General features: G+C 42.0%; 1 protein-coding gene and 1 long non-coding RNA gene across 5 annotated transcripts in view; one reads left to right on the top strand and one right to left on the bottom strand.

Moving 5' to 3' along the window:
- UTRN (utrophin) overlaps positions 1-20,222 on the bottom strand; it is a gene marked incomplete at its 3' end in the record, with an annotated part of 327,056 nt that overhangs the window by 4,825 nt on the left and 302,009 nt on the right. For 3 of the 4 annotated variants that reach the window (XM_083731575.1, XM_083731576.1, XM_083731578.1), the window contains 8 exons: positions 18,035-18,171; positions 16,790-16,828; positions 16,395-16,460; positions 15,201-15,266; positions 9,216-9,374; positions 7,917-8,160; positions 6,368-6,476; positions 2,875-2,967 (listed from right to left, as the gene is read on the bottom strand). In XM_083731575.1, the coding sequence (XP_083587701.1) occupies positions 2,875-2,967; positions 6,368-6,476; positions 7,917-8,160; positions 9,216-9,374; positions 15,201-15,266; positions 16,395-16,460; positions 16,790-16,828; positions 18,035-18,171 (913 nt within the window). Of the gene's footprint in view, positions 1-2,874; positions 2,968-6,367; positions 6,477-7,916; positions 8,161-9,215; positions 9,375-15,200; positions 15,267-16,394; positions 16,461-16,789; positions 16,829-18,030; positions 18,172-20,222 lie in introns of those variants that run through there. The other variant, XM_083731577.1, reaches the window with a different exon arrangement.
- The window catches only part of LOC310841142, a 65,334-nt gene that overhangs the window by 31,459 nt on the left and 13,653 nt on the right, over positions 1-20,222 (top strand). The window contains exon 2 of the long non-coding RNA XR_014562376.1: positions 2,147-2,232. This is a non-coding gene — a long non-coding RNA (uncharacterized lncRNA). The remainder of the gene's footprint in view (positions 1-2,146; positions 2,233-20,222) is intronic.

Raw genomic sequence — 20,222 nt, 5'->3', positions numbered from 1 at the left:
ATTAGGGTACTTAGAAATGGAGATTCTGAGCCCCAGAGAACCAGTTCCCAGAGTCCCCCCATAGCAAGAAGAACTCTTTAACCGTTTTAGACCAGCCTAGCTATATAGTTTTACTTTCCTGTTGGATAACATCCATATGTATTTATGACTATTTACAGCCCTAGGTTATTTGTTTAATTTTGAAAAAGAATAGCAAACAATAAGAAACCAGGAAGTGTTGTCTGCAACTACTGAGCATGCATAGTCTTGATTTTTCGGGTTGTGTGTGTCAGGGATGGGGTGCCCCTTTAGGGTTTTTGCTGTACTTCTGCAAATTATGGGGTTCCTCTAAGCATCCAACACGTCTCTTATTAGAAACTGCTTCTGCCCACCCTATTTAGAGTCAATCTAAAGACAGATGCATTGGGCAACTGGACATTTTTGGAAATTGCCTCAAGGGCTGGTGGTGACATGTCCGTAATATGAGACAGAAATAGCTGCCAACACCACCTCTCATTCTTAACATCCCAGTGCCCTAAATGAGGGACAGAAACCCATGCAGAGGGAGGCTGAGGCATCATCCGTGGGGAAATAGTTGGTATGGGTGCAGATGTCAGATAGCTCACTCAGTAGACCATGAGACTCTCAGGGTTGTGGGTTTGAGCCCCACATTGGGTAAAAGATTCCTGCATTTCAGGGGATTGTACTAGATGACACTTATGGTCCTTTCCAACTCTACAATTCCATGACTTTATGAAGACATATATGGTCTTTTCTCACACACAAATTCTGAGACTACAAAGTCCAAATTCTCTGCCATCTGTGTCCGGGTGTTCCTTGTTGTCTATATCAAAACACACTTTTGTTTTCAATCTATCCATCTTGGGAGCATCTCTTGAGAAGCTGGATAAAGGGCAAGCATGTGAGCCTTTCCTAACTAGTTTGCTCTAAAGACCATCGCAAAGAAAGCACAATAACATTGCATGAATTTGACCCTTACCACAGTGGATAAAAGAGTTGTTTAATTGTTCACAATCAGCACATCCGCCTAATGACGTCAAGTGGCTGTGCTTGTTTAGAAATAGATTCTGAATTAAGCGTAGAGGTCTGGGCAATTATCTTGAACTAACCCCAGACTCTAGAGATCAGTTCAAACTAGCTGAATTTTAATTTGCTTTCTATTTATGTGTGAAGTGTATCTTCCCAGACGTAGTTTCTCAAAAAGGAGGAAACTGTGCATGAGAGATAAAGGGAATATTTAATAGAGTTCAGTGGTGTCTGGACAACACAATATAATTTGATTTTATCTGAGTATTTTGCATGGGATTATGCACCATATAAGCCTTAGTTTTCATAGAACTCAACTGCGTTTACTTTTATGGTCATTTCAAAGGAAGCAATACAAAGTTGTTACTAAACTACAGAGCTGAATTTAGCTTCCAGTCCTAACAGGCAATCAAGATTGAAAATGATCATAACAAAAGTTAGCCACAATAATCTCTCTAGTAAGGGAAAAGTTGCACTATACTCTGTGAAGGACCAGAATAAATACAAGGCAAAACTGCATGGGTATTATCTCTGATTTTCCAGTGAAAGGAGGCCTGTAAATAAAGAGCATTATTATCTGTCTTTGTAGAGAGAAAATGAAAAATTAATAGGAAATGTAATCTCTCATTCCTAATAAGATATTTCTATGCTTCCATTTCTATGAAGTCTGGGACTGGTATATATAGCCCCATGGTCTCACAGCTTATATTGTCCCATGTGCATGATGGAACTACTCCGTTGCTACTTGTCCATGTGGTTAAGTGTGTGTGGTGCTAAGAGTCAAGCCTAGCACCACTGTCACCCATCAGAAATATAGTCCAATTTAAAGTCACTCCCCAGCTTTGGGTTCATATGTTAATTAAAGCTCTGCATGGCTGCAGCAGCATGGCAAGGATATCTCCCTCCTCTTCTGTTGGAGAGAAATTGTGGAAACTGGCATCATAATTTATGTCATTTCTGCAATGGAGGGAGAAACGTGCCATTCCTCCACCACATGAGGGCTTGACATAATGTATGAATCAGGGCAATGGATTATTCTGAATGCACTTAGCTACACAGGCAGCAATGACTGATCCAAGTGGATACTGCATATTTATCAAGACACCTTGTTTCCTTACAGCATCCTGCTATGGACATACTTTGTACCAGAGGACAGTCCTGGCCCAGTTCATCATCTCCCAGATGCCTTGGACACTCGTCTCCTAGGTTAGTATTCCCCTCATCATGGACTCATAGTTTTTGACAAGGTTTTTTATTGTCAATTACTACTTTTATTTTATTTTCATTTATTACATTTATATATCACCCTTCAAGGTGGTGTTATGTGGTTCTTTGCCTCCTCATTTCATCCTCACAACAACCCTGTGAAGTAGGTCAGACTGAGAGATAGTGACTGGCCCAGTGTCACTCAGTGAGCTTCATGGGGATTTGAACTGTGGTCTCCCGGGTCGTAGTCTGACACTCTAACCACTACACCTTACTGGCTCTGTTCTGACTTGTTTACATCTGGTTTTTGTCAGCAGAAGGATATTGCAGTGCTGCCTGTTGCATTGTGTCATCCCATTTTATCACTTCTTACTGGCTGTTCAAACAGCTGCTTTGCTAGAAAGGTAATGAAAGTAAGGATTCTTTTGGAAGCAATAGGGTTTGAAGTTTAAACGGGTCCCCATGTAATCATTTCTGAAGCATACTGCTAACTGTTCAAGTCTATGCTCACTTTAGATCCTGTTCAATCCATTTGCTGAGCAGCTCTATAGAGTGTTACAAAGGCTTTGCATCTCCGTAAATGACTGCATCATTGCTCAGCTTCAACCTCCCTTTCCTTGGCTCAATATACTTAACACTTACTGCGGCAAGCTGGAAATGTGCTGTTGATTTGTTCCATGACTTCTGTTAGGTCTGTGCTAGTGTCATGAGGTGGGACTAACAAGTCGTCTACACCTAATGAAAACAAAAGGTGCAATCAGTTTAGTAATAGAGAAGCAGCATTTAAGTGCCCGAAAGCCATTTCCACCCATCCTTCCCACCTTAATGTATTTAGAGAAAGAAGAAGAAATCCCCTGTTTGAAATCTCTCTCATTTGATATGCAAGAATTGCTAATTGATAATGGCCAGGCAAGAGAGGCATAGATACCAAATTATACATTTATAGCTGAACTCATTTCTGCATTATAAAGCTTAGCCACTGTGCATGAGATAAACCAGGTTGAATTGCGCAGAAGCAACTAGATGTAAAAAAATTGCTATTAAGGTTTATATTATTAAGCACTAAAAAGGGTGCTCGATGGCAGTATATTCCAAAGTCATTTAGGCAGCCCCAGTGCCCAAAAGGTCACTAAGTATTGCTATGTGGAAGGTAGGAGAGGGCCTCTCTGTCAGGAGTGCATGCAGGAGCCAGGCCCTGTGACTGGTAGGGCCTCCCAGGACTGGGGCCTTCCTGAGTTTGGCCTGAAAGGGCAAGGCGCGGCTGCACAGGTGAGGCTTGACAGAAGACTCATAGCACCTGGTGGAATATAAGAGCAGCATTTCCCTCCTGCCCTTTGCCACAGCAACACGCCACCCACCTAGCTGTGCTTCGGCTTCCTGACTCCTGGTTTCCTGATTCATGGACTCTTGGCTTCCTGACCCCTGGACTGCTGACCCTGAACTGCTGATTCCTGCTTCCCGACCTCTACCCCGGTCCAGACGTACCAAGCCGGAACTCCGACTGCCTGTAACCTGGACCGTGACACTCTCCCAGTGCAGACTTCCCATGGTTGGGGGAGAGGAGTAGAGGTCAGGATGAGCTCCTCTGGCACACTAATGCCTCTTCCCAAACTGGCGTGGACAAATATCTGAGGATGTGTATTTTCCTCATGCCAATAAGGGATATTGCTGGCAGCAGAGAGTGCTAGGATCTAGTTCATTAATACTGTTCCAAAACCTGTTCTCCTTTTTATCTAATATTTGCTTCCCCTGCCAAACAGGTTTCCATTTTTGGGGACTTTTTGTGGCTTTTGAGCTAGCCTTATTTTTGCAAGGTGGGTGGCTAAGGGTGGTGGTGGGTTTTCTTCCAAGTAAGCATTTATCCAGCACTCTGGATAATTTCCCTGGCAGCGAACACTTCTTGTTCTGAAAAAGCCCCATGGGAAATTACCTCATGTTGTCTTCACCTGTGCTTTAAGTGAAACATGGGAAGCTGGGGAGGTTGCAGGTGATTTGCAGAATGAGAAGAAAGGACATTCACAACCACCCCTTTAGCTGCCTCAGAAACAAGGTAACTGCATCAAAAACCCTGCTACCCAATTTGTGAGAATTTCAACAACATTTCCTTTCATCTTGATAATTTTCAAATTTTATTGTTCCCATTAATTGATGGTGAATGGCCAGGAAAAAACCACAGGTGAAAGTTTTGGTAGAACGCTACAGATAACTGGGCCTAGGAACTTGCCTTTCTGAAGAGAATGGTAAAGGTAAAGGTAAAGGTACCCCTGCCCGTACGGGCCAGTCTTGACAGACTCTGGGGTTGTGCGCCCATCTCACTCAAGAGGCCAGGGGCCAGCGCTGTCCGGAGACACTTCCGGGTCACGTGGCCAGCGTGACAAAGCTGCATCTTGCGAGCCAGAGCCGCACACGGAAACGCCGTTTACCTTCCCGCTGGTAAGCGGTCCCTATTTATCTACTTGCACCCGGAGGTGCTTTCGAACTGCTAGGTTGGCAGGCGCTGAGACCGAGCAGCGGGAGCGCACCCCGCCGCTGGGATTCGAACCGCCGACCTTTCGATCGGCAAGTCCTAGGCGCTGAGGCTTTAACCCACAGCGCCACCTGCGTCCCGAAGAGAATGGTACCTGCACCTTATTCTTCTGTGTCTAGCACAAGCCCCCATAATGGCTTCTGGGCTGAAGAGGAGCACACTCTCTCCCTCACTTTGGCCTCTGCAGTGGCTCAGAGTTGCAAGTTAATTTCCCTTGATCCCAAAACCAGGATGGAGAGGCACTGGCGGAGGAAGAAGGGGGTGGGGGGAGCACACCTTCCCAGGCAGCGCGATTCCGGTGATGTTCCATCGCAGCTGCCCCCTGCAGGCTGCATGCCTCGCCCCCAGAACGTGCGCCCCGCCCCTTTGGGCAGCGCACCCAGCCCCCGGGACGCACACCAGCCATGCCCTCGCCTGCTGTCCACCCCTGGTGCCGGAGCATGAAGCTCCGCCACTGTGAAGAGAGGAACCAGAATTAAACTATATCACCTCAAAGGTACCATATACTTTTAAAATACCAATATTGTGTATAGAATAGAAAGATCAGAGAAAGAATGAAAGGCCTAAATGTATTTTGTAGTGATTCCCACTACAACAGAACCAAACTTTTCCAGTAATAATGTACAACATCGTTTTACTTTGACAAGCATCTGGGCTGAGTTTTATTATTAAGCGATTTGGCTGTTGCTGAAAATTGAGCAACAATCTATTGGCCATGTTTGCATGTAATAAGCTGTTAACAGTTGTGTGCTGGTGCATCCAGCCTGATCACTCCTTTCATTCTCTTTCTGTGTAAGTGATTAAACAACATCAGAAAGGGGACAGGCTTTGTGCTTTGTTCCTCCCAACAAGCCATTTCTAAATAACAACAAACTGCTTGAAGGCCTGCTGGTACAGAGGGAGGAGTGATCAGGCCCCTTGTACCAGTATGTGCACAGTACGGTTTATTAAGCCAAGGTTCTTGGCTTATTGTTACATACAAATGTGGCCACTTTATTGCTGGTTTTAGATCATTTCACCTACTTGTTTTATGAGGTGCATTTTATTGTTTTGCATTAAACTTTGTTAAGCTGTCCTGAGGGGTTCTATGCAGCCATGTGGCAGGCTAACACTGATAAATGAATAATTAAATTTCCATACACTGGTTCATTTAAAGTGTTATGAATCTTTCAGCTAAAAGTTCTGCTGCCTTGATACAGGCAGGAAAGATGATGAAAGACTACATATATTAATTATGTCCTTCAGAACAAATCCAATACCTGCTCTAGAGAAGTGCCAAATTTCCACAATAAGCAGTTTTTTTTTAATATTTATTAATAGGGAATTTATATTCCAATTTTCCAATTCTAGAAGGAAGTAGTCAAGGCAGCTAAGGAAGTCTGTGTGCATGCTCTCTCTGTTAATGCTTTAGTTCTGGATAAATATGTGCGTAAAACTATTATAGTGGACAGAGTTGAAATTGTATAAGCAAAGAGCTAGAAAAACATACTTCAACCCTCATGTCTTGCATTTTGCAAGGCGTCAGCTCTTTGATTTAATACTATAAAGTATCTGGAAACCAAATCATGACAAATAGATCTCTGCCACTGCAGTGACCAGGCGACTTACCTGTCTGATTAAACTGTGAAGTGGCCTCCTCATCAGGTGAATAGCTGAGGCCCGAATGCTGAGGTGAAGTGCAGGTAGAGCCTCCATTAACTCTGGAATCTGTTTCAGGCTAAATTAGATTTTAAAATAATTTGAGTCTGGAGTCCACTTCAGAATAGCAAAGCATACTTTATATCATATGATATAATCGATTGGTAAGGTTTTGATATCCAGGTTGGAGATGATGCTGATACAAATTTAATAAGATTAAATGAATAAAAGCATGGGTTACAGAGTTTGGTAAGGAATCTGTGGAACTAAAGTATTGCTTCGATTTGCTTTAGAATTGCCACACAGATTACTTAAATAGGTCTTTGGTGTATCTGGAAGAAACTAAAGAAGCCTGAATAAATGGGCTGAATTATTTCATTATTTCCCCTTCTTTTTAATTAACATGTCTTTTGTCAAGGTGCCACATGCCAGCTCTGCTTCACCTCCGAGTGTGACATTGTAATCAATCTTTCGGACAAAAATGACAGCATTTCACAAGGAGCACCGATCCTTTGGGCTTACTAAAATAAAAATAGCCAGCACACCTCCCAATGGCAACCTGCAAGTTCCAGTGTAGAGACGTGCAACATTTTCTTCCTAACGACATGCTCCAGTGTTCCACGCTACTACGCTGTATTCACCGGGCTCAGTAAGTTTTCCTTCCCACAAGCTTTGAGATAATGCATCCACCTTGACAGGTTATTACTCTAATCAACACGATTCAGTCAACATATCCCTATAATAAAGCCGACTTTAAAGAAGAGTGAGCGGCTGGTGGGCAAATGATATATCGGAAGAACAAACAAACAAACAGCTCACGCCACAAGGTAACAAACTAGCTGTCAACGCATAGCCCATTTTCAAACTAATAACAACATTACATAATCATATTTCTGTCTTTTAAGAAGAAATCTCTGAAGCTGTCGAATTAAGAGAAATATAATTGAGCTAGATTTTAAATTCATTCTCTCTCTCTCTACACACACACAAACACTGAAAATTTCCAGAACTTCTCAAACAAGCTAAGGAAAAGTGGAATGAAAGCTTGGTTGAGTGTATAAGCTAAATAATTTGAATAATCTGTTGTGAAAACCATCAAAACAAGTGGCACTATTTTTAAGAATGATTTTAGAAGGTTTGTAATTTCCAGGTGCCTCTATAACTATACAACATTGGCTTTTAAGTACAGTCATTTCAGCATTAAAAACCTTAAAATATTCCCTTCAAATGTGTCTTTCCATTTTCCTGGCTGTGGCTATGGGAATAGCATTTGGAAACATTTGTAGCTAGGCATTTGTGAACAACATGGCTTTAATTTCAGCCTATGTCTTATAAAAACTTGAAAAGAGGGGCATTTTGAAGCTGTAGACAGACACTTAGCCTTGTATGACACAGCATGCCTGAAATTTACATGAAAGTGTAATGGAATGAATTGAATTCAGAAGGAATCTAGTTTGGAAGGACACAGTGTCCCTAAATAACCTTTGTTGCCAAGGCAGATCAAATCTTACTACTGTACCTGCTCAAGCAACTGCCGTAGTCGGTGAAGTTGAGATTCCAGCTGCTTGTTGTGATCTTCCAAAATCTGCATTCTGGCCTCCAGTCGGCCTTTGTGTTGCCTTAAAAGTTTGGCCTCTGCAATGAGCTCAGCGTCTTCAGATGTGTGCTGTGGTGAAACAGCCGAGTCTGGCGGTGAGCTAGGTGCACTAATTCCTCTCCGAAGATGCTGTTCCTTTAGTTGCTCATATTCGATTTGCAGCATCCTAAACCCAGTTTTAAAATAATAATAACCAGCAGATTTCATGGCAGCCTAGACACAGAACAAATGCACTGGAAACATCTTCCCTTAAAAGAACATGCTGCCATCATTATTCTACAGTTATGGAACTTATGTAGCAGCTGCCAAGTTACAATAGACTGTAACATATGCTTAGGCATGGCACATTGGAAACACATCAATAGACTAATGGGTGTCACTAGATACACTGAATGTTTTTTTTTTTTGGCCAGATATGGAAGTACAGTTTAAAGCAGGCTTTCTCAACCTGGTTTCCAAAACATCTGGAAGGCACCAGGTTGGGGAAAGCTAAGTCTTCACTGTCAAACCCACCTCCGCTCTTGATTTCTCGCCACCTGATTAGTCTACACCAGATGCCACGCTGCAAATGCAATTAGCTGCTTTCACTGCAAAGCACTCTTTTTGTATGGATGATGAAGAAAATTCTATCTGGGTTGATGCCATACAAGTCACCTCTTGATGCTTAAACCAAGTGGTGAGCATGTGTGGTGTGACTCAACATCCAGTTTTTGGGGAAGCCAGGGACTGAACCCTTTGGCATGCAAAACATGCACTCTACCACTGAGTTATGAACTGCATTCTTAAGAGGAACAGTATGGCTTTGGCTCACTTCAAATCAAGTTTAAAGAAGAAAATAGAATGATTAAATAACTGCCTTGAATTTAAACGAGGAGAGGGGAGGCCCAAGCTAACCAGTGGTGGGTTCCAGGCATCAGGACTGGGTTGAACAATGATTTATATTGGAGAGTTGATTTATGGGGTGAATAAGGAAAGAGAGTAGAAGAAGAGAGGGGATAGTGGTGGCAAATAAAGGAAAAAGGCAATTCCCACCATTAAATTATTGGAGGATGATTTGGTTCCTCTGTTCCTCCTGTTTCATGGGCAGATGGTGCATGTGTTCTACTTGTAATTTTTTTTTAAGTAATCTCTAGTGCTAGTGCCCTTTTCACAACCAAGCCTGAAATATATGAGCACATATATCAAGATGTGTTAATAATGCACAAGGGAAGATCACAGCACCTTTGCTCCTCCTCAAGGTCAGCAATGATGCGCTCAAGCTCTCCTCGTTCTTCCTTCTCCACCGATTTCAAGATCTGTGCTGGGCTCTGTGGCTGACTCACTGGTGACTCCCCTCCCAGAGTCTGGCAGTACTGCTGGATAAGGGCATGCTCGTCTTCCCTAGGGAAAAAGAAACCTAGCATAAATATCTTTTACATGACTAAGGCATAAATAAGAATTGCTATAAATTCTTTACAGAAATAATCAAGAGTGAAGCCATGGTGCATTTACAAATTACATATCTTATGGCATAGCTGCAAATCTTGTAAGATTGCTTGTAAGATGCAAAACTGCAGTGATGGATTGGCTTAAAGGAAGAAAAACTCTGATTTCAGTATCTATCTTATTAAATGCTGCTTGAAACAATTATAAGGATTGTCCTCTGCTTTCTAAGGCTATGTTCTTATGCACAGTTAGGTCTAGTTCACACCCGTATACCCAACAAAGCAGGGAGGGTTAAAGTGATGTAGAGATTCACACACAGCTGGAACTCAGTTTCAGCGGGAACTCAGTTCCGGCACCTCTCAGGTGGGCACCATTGCCATTACAAGACAGCAAGGGAGGTGTTCCTGGTGAGTTCAGGCACCCCTTTTTCGAGAAAAATAGCACTGTTCACATACACACACATTGTCACATCTAGGAGGTCATGCGGGATAGCTGGGCACCTCACTGATTTGAATAATCCACCCCTTTTTCAGCACACAGATACAAGTATATTCTCAGGGTGAAGTGGCACAAATGGACTCAAAGCCTACTTCCTTGTCCCACTGTGGGACAAGGAGATTACCATGTCAGAGCAAAGTGTGAACTGGCCCTTACACGTACAACAAACTCATATTTTAGCAGGACACATACATACAGGATGACAACCAAAAGCTATATGTATGCATGACCTCATTGCACTGTGTACATATCAGAGTTTCCAAAAGGTTGGGGTTGCATTATTGTTTAGCAAGAATCTGGAGTTGTTCTGACCCTGAATAAGGAATGTATTTATTTGCAAGAGAAACAGCAGCAGATGCATCTTTTGAAAACCAGCAGCAGCTCTCCCAACATTTTGTGCTTTGGACATCTGTTTTCCCAGCTAAATGTGTTGCACTCTGCATAACAACTTTCATTATAACTCTTGGAAAGTTAGATAATGAGCAAAAACAGGAAAAATATGTTCCCTGTATAAAAGCGGAGAGAGCAGACATTTTTAGATTGCACTTTCAAAAAAAAAAACAGGCTGATGAAGAGAAGAGGAACAAGAATTCCAGGTGGTAGACTATCACAGGTAAGATAATATTTTAAATCAGACATGCCAAAAATAGTTGGAAGGGCCTAAAGGTTATCAAGTGCAACACCCTGGCTCCACACAGACCAAGATAATGTGCACATGAGATGCTTTCTCCACACAGCTCAAACCACAAAGTCTAGATGACAGTATGCATTTTCATAAAGCTTCCTAAGGATCAGATGGCTTCAGATGACTTAAGTAAGTGAGTAACAGATTGCTAGTCATATAGATTAGGATGAGAGAGAGAAAACTGAAATTTGGAAGCTACCAACCCCCCATTACTTAAAAATACATTGTAAAGAAATTAAGCAAATTCTGTGACAGTTGGAGAGGTAACCTTGAAATAAAATGGGTGATGGACTTCCAGACCATTTCTGGCATACCGCAACCACCTCTCGCACACCTGAAGTCATTCTTATGTCAGGTATGAGGATGGTAGTTTCAAAGGAAAACATGAGAGATTAAAGTGTGGTTCCTTTGCTGGAGCAAGGCACCCTCTCTCTACCCAGCACCCGATGGGCGGCAGGACTGTGCCTTGCTTCAGTATCACAAAGTGCTTTGTATTGAAACTACACATGTTCAATATGTGCATGACTGTGTATACACACATCAAAGTGTCATAAAGACGTCACTAAAAGGGCGTAATAGGAGCAGGGCAGGGTGTTTGCAGGCTTTTTCAATGGGTTTCAATTATATGTGATTTCACCAAGGCATGCGGTGCCTTGGAACGTAAACGAGGGGCTGCCTGTGCTGCTAAAATGGAGGAAGAAACTTAGGAGGAAGGGATGCAATACAAGCCCCTTTGTGATCCTGGAGCCAGCCTCTCTGAAGGCATGCTGAGTGCACACCTTCAAAGAGGCCCATCATCATTGGGACATCAGGCCTCACCCACCTGTGGGTCATTGAGTCAAAAATATTGTCCCTCACCAAGCCACTTTCCTATGTAGAGGTTGGGGAAACTTCCCCACAATGGGCCTGGTGGAAGCCAGCAGGTGTGGGGTATAACAAACTTATTTTAATATGTTTTGTATGTAGATGCCTTAATGGAAGCCCCAGGATATATTATTCCATTATGTTTTGCAGACAAATTCTACATTGCTGTTAACTAAAAGGTGGTGCATGGAAAATATCGTATATCACAATGCATTTTTGAGGGGGGCTTTGTGTGAAAAAAGCTCATTTTCAATGGAAAATAAATGTACATAGCTACATTACATTAAAAGGTTATTTTGTGAGAACTAATTTATTGTGTGATTTTATTAAAATGTGAGCTATATCCATTATTCATTTCCTTTTAATTCAGAGGTTTCCATGTTAGTTCAAAACATGCAGCTTTGCTGTTATCTTCCTTTAGTTAGCTTACACAAATCTAACTGCGATACTGCGATTGTCCTCGGCTGAAATTTCACTGCTGTGGAAGCTTCAATGTAATTTTCGGCTTTTACAGCACTCTAAAGTTATGCAGAATAAGAATTATCCCTCTTGAAATATGTAATGCTCAGCTGCCAGGTGAATCAGAAGTGAAGGAAAATAATTTTGAACAAAATTGAAGAATCTGATTACAGTCATCATGTTTGCTAAAAATAAATATATTCTAAATCTCTTTAAATTATAGAGTACAACTATTGCTTTTGAGCAGTCATGATCAAAAACATGAGGAGCTGGAGGCACCTCAATGCTATCACAATAGGCTAATAGGAAATTCAGGGGAATACATAGGATTGGGCCTTAATGGTTATTTTAATTTGTTTGTTTTTAAGCCGATATCAGAAATCATTACCTTCATAACAACATAGCAGAGTTCAAATTTCAATTTCAGATATAAAGTGGCTGTTAAAACATACTCCCCCCTTACTTCTGTTTTATTATTATTTAAAAAAACAAGATTGTTTTTCAAGTCGGGACCTGAGCACACATGCAGAAAAATATTCCATGACTTCAGAGTCACTGCAAATCTCTGCAAGTACAAAGTGTTCAAATATGAACTTAGGTCAAGCCCTTAATTATTCTGACACCAGCCTCAGTGACAGGGAAAGGATTGAGATAAGTAAGCTATGCCACTACGCACCACATTAAGTCCCATAGTCCAGAGTGCATCTGCCCCCCACGTTCTGCTGTTTCAATCTCAGATGTTTTGCAGAGGACAAAGAGTGGGCGTATTGATTTGTCTATTATAAGCAGTATGCTCTGCAACTGATAACATTGTACTTCACCGAAGTAACACCTGACAAAGAAGCACCATCTATTTATGGAAGAGATATAGCCTTGTTACAGATGCCGCTCCCCCCCCCCCCAAAAAAAATCTGCTTTTCTAACTGACTGGATTGAAAGGCGGAGTATTGTGCCAGCCTGAACAGCTCACCTGCCCACAGTTTAAGACAGATCTATCAGCTGCACAGTGACCCCAGTTGAATTCTTCCATGCTGACAACCCATGCTAGAAGAAACGACAAGAAGCCTGCAGAAAACCCTCTGACACTGAGTCATAATGATACTGGAAATCCAGCTCCAGAGAAAAAAGGGAGACAGCAACTATAGATCAAAATTAGTGTGGCTCACACAAATAGTTATTACTTGCCCAAAAACTTTAAGTTCACTTAAGGCAACCAGCACAGTCTTCCATTGTGGAGGAAGGTCATTGGAAACTAGAGCGTTTTGCTTAATACTGAGACCACAGAGAGGGGTGATGTAAAATGCAATGGAAGCTATTTTTCACTGCCACTTCTTAAAAGATGCATCTGTAAATGAGTAATCTCATTTGCAAGTGCCAATGAAAATCTATATTACGCCACCATGTACCCTCATCTACACACACACACACACACACACACACACACACACACACCGCCCTTCCTGGTTCAGAAAAATGGCCTCAGGGTGGCTAACAACAAATTTAAAACACTTAATTGTAATATAACATTAAAGCATAAAATACAGTATAAAAGCATGAATAACAATAAAATTTAAAGTTCAAAAATCAATTTGGGAGAAATCCATCCAATAAACATTAGATAGTCACCAATAACCCCTTCATGGATCACTGCCTTGCTGTGGCGAAGGGGCTTGAATAACTCAGAGAAGCTACGAGCTATGCCCTGCAGGGCCACCCAAGCTGGCTGAATTAGTCCTACTTGGGCCAGCGAGGCGGCCAGGGGAGAATTAGCTGTGGGGTCTCAGAGTGGGTAATCTTCATAAAACGGGAGGGGGAGGGAAGAGAAGGGAAATAAAAGATCAGGCTGAATTCAAATTAAAGGCCAGGCAGAATAGCTCTGTCTTACAGGCCCGGTAGAAGGAGGTTAAATCCTGAAGGGCCCTAGTCTCATGGGACAGAGCATTCCACCAGGTCGGAGCCATCACTAAAAAGGCTCTGTCTCTGGTGGAGGATAGTTTGACTTCCTTAGGGTCTGGGACCTCTAAACTATGGTTATTCATGGACCTTAAGGTCCTCTGTGGAGAGGTGGGCCTGTAAATACGAGGGCCCTACCAGGAGAGGTGGGCCTGTAAATACGAGGGCCCTAAGCCACAAAGGGCTTTAAAGGTCAAAACAAGCACCTTGAACCTGACCCTGTACTCCACCGGGAGCCAGTGCAACTGGTAAAGCACTGGGTGAATATGCTCCCATGGCAGGGACCCCGTGAGGGGCCTCACTGCAGCATTCTGCACCCGCTGGAGTTTCTGGGACAGTTTCAAGGGCAGCCCCGCATAGAGCAAATTACAGTAGTCAAGCCTGGAGGTGACCGTCGCATGGATCACTATGGCCAGATTGGGGCAGGAAAGGTAAGGGACCAACTGCTTAATGCATCGAAGATGGAAAAATGTCGCCTTGGCTGTTGCTGTAACCTGCACCTCCATGGAAAGGGAGGCGTCAAGGATTACACCCAAACTCTTAACGGAAGGCACTGGCACTAACTGGGCCCCCCGCAAGAGAAGGGAGTTGGTCTCTCAGCCCCATGCCATCCCGACCCAGCCAGAGGACCTCTGTCTTCGAAGGATTTAGTTTCAATCGGCTCCCACGAAACCATCCAGCCACAGCCTCCAAGTATCTGGTCAGTGTCCGGGGCCGAGTCGGTGTGGCCACCCATCAGCAGATAGAGCTGAGTGTCATCAGCATATTGGTGACAACCCAGCCCAAAGCTCCGGACAATCTGACTAGTAATGTACAAGCAGACCACAATGACATACTGGAATCTTTATCCTAGAGCGAAATACAGCAAACATTGGGCCATAGCTAACAAAGTAGCTCGTTGGCAGAACTTCTCCAAACAGCTTCTTCCTTTTGTCTCCCCATGCACCCCCTAAGTATGCAGACTGGAAGAAAATATAAAACAAAAATGGGTTTTGCTCAAAAATTAGCTATGAGAACTGTTGGTAGGAACCTTTCTTGCAAACTACAGTATATTTTTGTGAGGAAATACATGCTGCCTCACACACAAAAATAAACCTCTCCTCTGTACTAAATTACTCTCTTTGACTTATTGAACACTGCAAGTTTATGCTACCAGCTTACATACTACCAGTTTATACAATTATGGCAGTGTGACATTAACGCAGATCACGGAGAAGTTCTAATTGTTACTTGCCGGAAGCTAAATTCCACTGTAATTGGTGAAGAATTATAAGCAAAGGAGTTGACCTTTTTTAGCAATTATACTTGTTTAATTTACTTACACACTTCCTGTGGTGGAGCTACCATCCGTGAACAGAGAACCATTGGTCCGTTCCATCTGGGCCAGTCTAAAAGAGAACAAGAACTCAGGCAAAATAACCCAAATAAGACCACACTTCATTCTGCTTTGAGCCTACTTTAGGTATGTTAGTTATAGTGTTAGACAATCAATGGAACTGAATGTGAGGATGACACACCAATTCATAATTGATTCCACTGAATGTTTTCATGCTTAAAATCTATACCCCATCATGTCATCCTTTCTGAATAAACTGCTATTAGATCACTACTTCAATTTTTGTTGCTTCTTCATCAAGATTCATCTTCTTTCATCCTATCTTTTCTATCAAAACATTTGTGCCTTTCAGTGGATCGAGGAGGAGATAGCTAAATTGCAAGCCATGTTCGGCTGACCTTCTAAGTGAAATCTACAAACAATTTGTCTTACTCATATCATTTAGGCCAGGCTGTAGGAGGATGCTTTTGAAATCAACGACAAAGGCATTGTACTATGTGTATTTCACTGAATCAAGGCAACATGAAAATAAGCCCTATTGGAGGGTGTTAAATATATTTGTGAAAATCATATAGAATTTTATTGAAAATGGAAAAATTGAAGCGAAGACTGGAGTACTACCACCTGCATGAAACCTATTGGAAAACTTGTGACATATGGAGACCCTGCTCTGTTTGCTTCCTGCATCACAGATGCAGATGCTGGTGATGAAGAACAGGGCCTTCTTATTTGTGGCACCAAAATTATGGAACTCAACTTTAACAAATCTTGCCTTCTTTATTAATTTTAAGAAGTCAAGTGAAAACAGTTTTCTTTCATGTGGTACTTGGGATCAATTGAGTAATGAATCTGTGATTCATAATATTTCTGTTGGAGTTCTCAGTTTTTCTTATTTTAAATGTTTTAACCTGTTTTACTATTGTTTTTTGTGTGCCACTTCATGGAACCATTCAAGTAAAAAAAGTGCTTTAAAAAATCTATAGCCAGTCTATAATATTGGCCATCCTGCAGCAGCTCTCCAGATGTGCCATTTTAATTAAATATTAAACTTTATCACCTTACTTTAACATTCAATACAATTTTATGTACAGGTTTGTACAACAGACTTTTAAAAGCATATTCTATTTTGTCCACATCATGTTCTGCAATGTAAATAAAATGTACTTTTCCCTGTGCTTACCTATTGGCATACTGCTCTATCCTGGAGTGTGTGTCGTCATGAAATAGTTGGGGAGACTGGGAGGGACTGTCAAACCAAAGAGTAAAGGAAAATAAATGAAGACCAAATTGTAAAAAAATAGAAAAAAATAAAAAGTTTAGGCACACATAATGTTGTTCATATGAGTATTCATTAGCTGAGGAGTTCATGCAAATATATTACTAACTGCACAACATTCATTTACTTGGTTACAATCTGAATTTCTCCAGTGCCTATCCAACAGGAATGAATGAGAGATGCAGAAGAGCATGGTTGTGCACAGGAAGAAGCCTCATTGATTTTCATAGAACGCGCATAAGGAATTCTTAGTGATTTAACCCAGCACCTCTTCAGGTGCGAGTATAGCAATTACTCACTCATATTGCTCTGGCCACATACTGATGAGTGTAATAGGACTGCAAGAAAAACACACACACAGACAGAGAGGGAAGAAAAACAGAGGACAGCAAAAGTTAATGCAGTTCAAGCAGGTAAAAAGCATGATCTGTTTATCCATTGGCCCTCCCAAATACTTTGGTTTAGCTATGACTGAGACATTAAAAAGTGAACCACAACAGAGTCTTTAGCACACCCTGCTCAAGACATTCAGACAAGCCTACCCAGATATGTAGAACACTTTTCCGTGTTTTAATCTGCTTTTAGCATATTGTTGATTTTGATTAGTATTTGAATGTTTAAAATACTTGTCGATAATTGTTTTTACTGATGTTACTGTTTTATTTTTTTGTAAACTGTGTTGAGCGTGTTATTGGTTTTTTTGGTTTTTTTACAATCAAGAGGTATATACCTTCAGCCTTTTGAAAAGCAAACGAACAGCAAATAGCCCCAAACCAACTTAACTTCACTATCCCACGGCCAGAAGTGAAACTCACTTAAAACCTCATGTCCTTAACCACTAGGAATTTGTTTAAATCTTCCTAAAACCAACAGAACCAACTGCTTTCACTGGGAAAAATTCACTCTGATTATGATGCACAGTTGTATTTGATTCCAGCATTTAGGTGTACTATCCAGTTTAAAAACTTTGGCATGGTTATTATTGAACAAAAGGGGAAGCAGAAGGCAAGGGTATTCCAGAAGTGTGAATACTACATAGTAGTAATGCTGACTGAACTTTCATCTTATTGCAGTTGAGGTGCCTACATACCTAGAAAAATACAGTTTAAGACGAAAAAGTCCTTAAGAATGAAAGTATTTGTTGAGGACATCTTAGGCAATAACTGCATTTTCTCCTCTTTTCTCATGTTTGGAAACATGCCTTCCCTCTTTTTCAATGAATGCGCTTTTGTTGTTGTTAGGGAACAGGTTTTCTGGGCACAATCCAGCACAATTTAAGCACTTTTAATATTAATCATTCAAATCAGCAGAACTGAAAAGTGCTTAGCTTTAGCTGCACCGGGTCATTTCATCAAAACATTTCATATTGCTTCCTTAATCAGTCATTGTAGCTGCATCTAAGTTTTAATGCACAATTCTTGCCTTAATCCATAATTCACTCTAATGTTCTTGGAATTACTGTGGCTTTTATCAAAAAAATATGTATTAACGGGAGAAAATTGTATATAAAAACCCATTGGTCTGTCTGTGTATTCAAAACTTACGTCTCCAAATTGTCACCTTCTAGAACAGTTTGCACTGGTAGGTAGCCAAGCCGTGGGTGTTTAGCAAAATATTTCTTTGACCGGAACTTGTTCTTTAGCACTTTGGTGAAATCTCGTACATCTTCTCCCGATGTTGTCTAGAAAAATGAAAAATACAGAGAGTGCAAATTAAATATTTTCAATTCTGCTGTCAATGACTAATACTGCCAACTGAAATAGTAGGAAAGTGTAAATGGCAATGATTTTAAGAGTTGGGGCATTAAAGATAAACTTAAGCTGAACACAAAAGAATAAGATTAAATAAGCCTGGGACTAAAAAGCAATTTCTTCATTTGTTACTAGCTTTACAAGCCAGCAGTTCTTAAATTATACAGCAACTTATATACATTTTTCAATTTAATAAAGTGACTTGCAACAAATGCTAGAACTGGCAAAATGCTAAAAGCTATCCAATTACGTTCAAAAGGAAAGGTAATTTAATCACAAACATTAGAGACTATTTTAATCCTCCAAAGTACTTTATTTTTTTGTAAAACTGAGGATTTTTAGCTTGAGATTCTGTTGCTACCTCTTCTCTAGAGGTATCCAAACTAAGAAAAAAAAATAAACACTGCTTGCCAATCCTCATAAGAACACAGCAGAGTAGCACAGTAAGTGGTTGTCTGTCCCCATCTCTACAGAGACTCCCAATTCAAGCCCCTCTTAGGTTTCAGTCTTAATATCAACAAACATACAGAGCTTCTGAGAAAGAAGCTTGGTTAGAAGCTGGTTAGAAGTATCAAAGGGTTTATTGAGATGACATTGCTGTAGACAAATGGAAGATGCAAAATGTATAATAATAATAATAATAATAATAATAATAATAATAATAATAATAATAATTTATACCCAACCCATCTGGCTGGGTTTCCCCAGCCACTCTGGGTGGCTTTCAACAGAATATTCAAATACAATAATCTATTAAACATTAAAAGCTTCCCTAAACAGGGCTGCCTTCAGATCTCTTCTAAAAGTCTGGTAGTTGTTCTTCTCTTTGGCATCTGGTGGGAGGGCATTCTACAGGGTGGGTGCCACTACCAAGAAGGACCTCTGCCTGGTTCCCTGTAACTTGGCTTCTCGCAGTGAGGGAACCGGCAGAAGGCCCTCGGCACTGGACCTCAGCGTCCAGGCAGAATGATGGGGGTGGATGGGTCAGCACCAACACTTTGAATTGTGCTCAGAAATGTGCTAGGAGCCAGTGTAGGTCTTTCAGGACCGGTGTTATGTGGTCTCAGCGGCCGCTAGTCACCAGTCTAGCTGCCGCACTCTGGATTAGTTGTAGTTTCCGGGTCACCTTCAAAGGTAGTCCCACATAGAGCACATTGCAGTAGTCCAAGCGAGAGATAACCAGAGCATGCACCACTCCAACGAGACAGTCCGTGGGCAGATAGGATCTCAGCCTGCGTACCAAGTGAAGCTGATAAACAGCTGCCCTGGACACAAAATTGACCTGTGCCTCCATGGACAGCTGTGAGTCCAGAATGACTCTCAGGCTGCGCACCTGGTCCTTCAGGGGCACAGTTACCCCATTCAGGACTAGGGATTTCCAAAATGTTCATCAAGTACTGATTCAAAACATCTTTAATCATAAGTCTGATCATATTTATATTGATTATATGCCGTATTTTTCGCCCTATAGGATACACCGGCCCAAAGGATGCACCTAGTTTTTTTGGGGAGGGTGAATAAAGCAAAAAAAATAAATAATTCCCCCCCCCCAGGCATGGGGTTGGGGCGGGGGAAGCCCGAGCTTCCCCCGACCCCAGCCCCCAGAACAGGCTGCTATCCACAAGCCTTCCCCCACCAGCCCCGACAAACTCTGGGAGTATTCCCCACCTCCCGCAGAAGCCGTGCGCTCTTTAAAGGGGCTGCCTGGCTTCTATTGCCTCTTCTAGCTTGGGGGTGGCTGCGCGCAAAGCCTCTCCAGGGCAGCGGGGTGCCTTCACCCCGCTCTCCTGCAGAGGCTAGCAAGGCTGTTCCCAAGCCAGAATTCCCCCACCTCCCGCAAAACCGGCAGAAGCCGTGTGCTCTTTAAAAGGGCTGCATGGCTTCTCCTGGCTTTTCTGGGAGGTGGGGGGATTCCCTCACCTCTCGCAAAAGCCTGCAGAAGCCGTGCAACCCCTTTAAAGAGTGTGAGGCTTCTCCTGGC

This window comes from Podarcis gaigeae (assembly GCF_964106915.1).
Source record: "Podarcis gaigeae genome assembly, chromosome: 3".
NCBI lineage: Eukaryota > Metazoa > Chordata > Lepidosauria > Squamata > Lacertidae > Podarcis > Podarcis gaigeae.
Note: the sequence above shows the minus strand (reverse complement) of the source record. Positions and strands in the feature narration are given on the sequence as shown.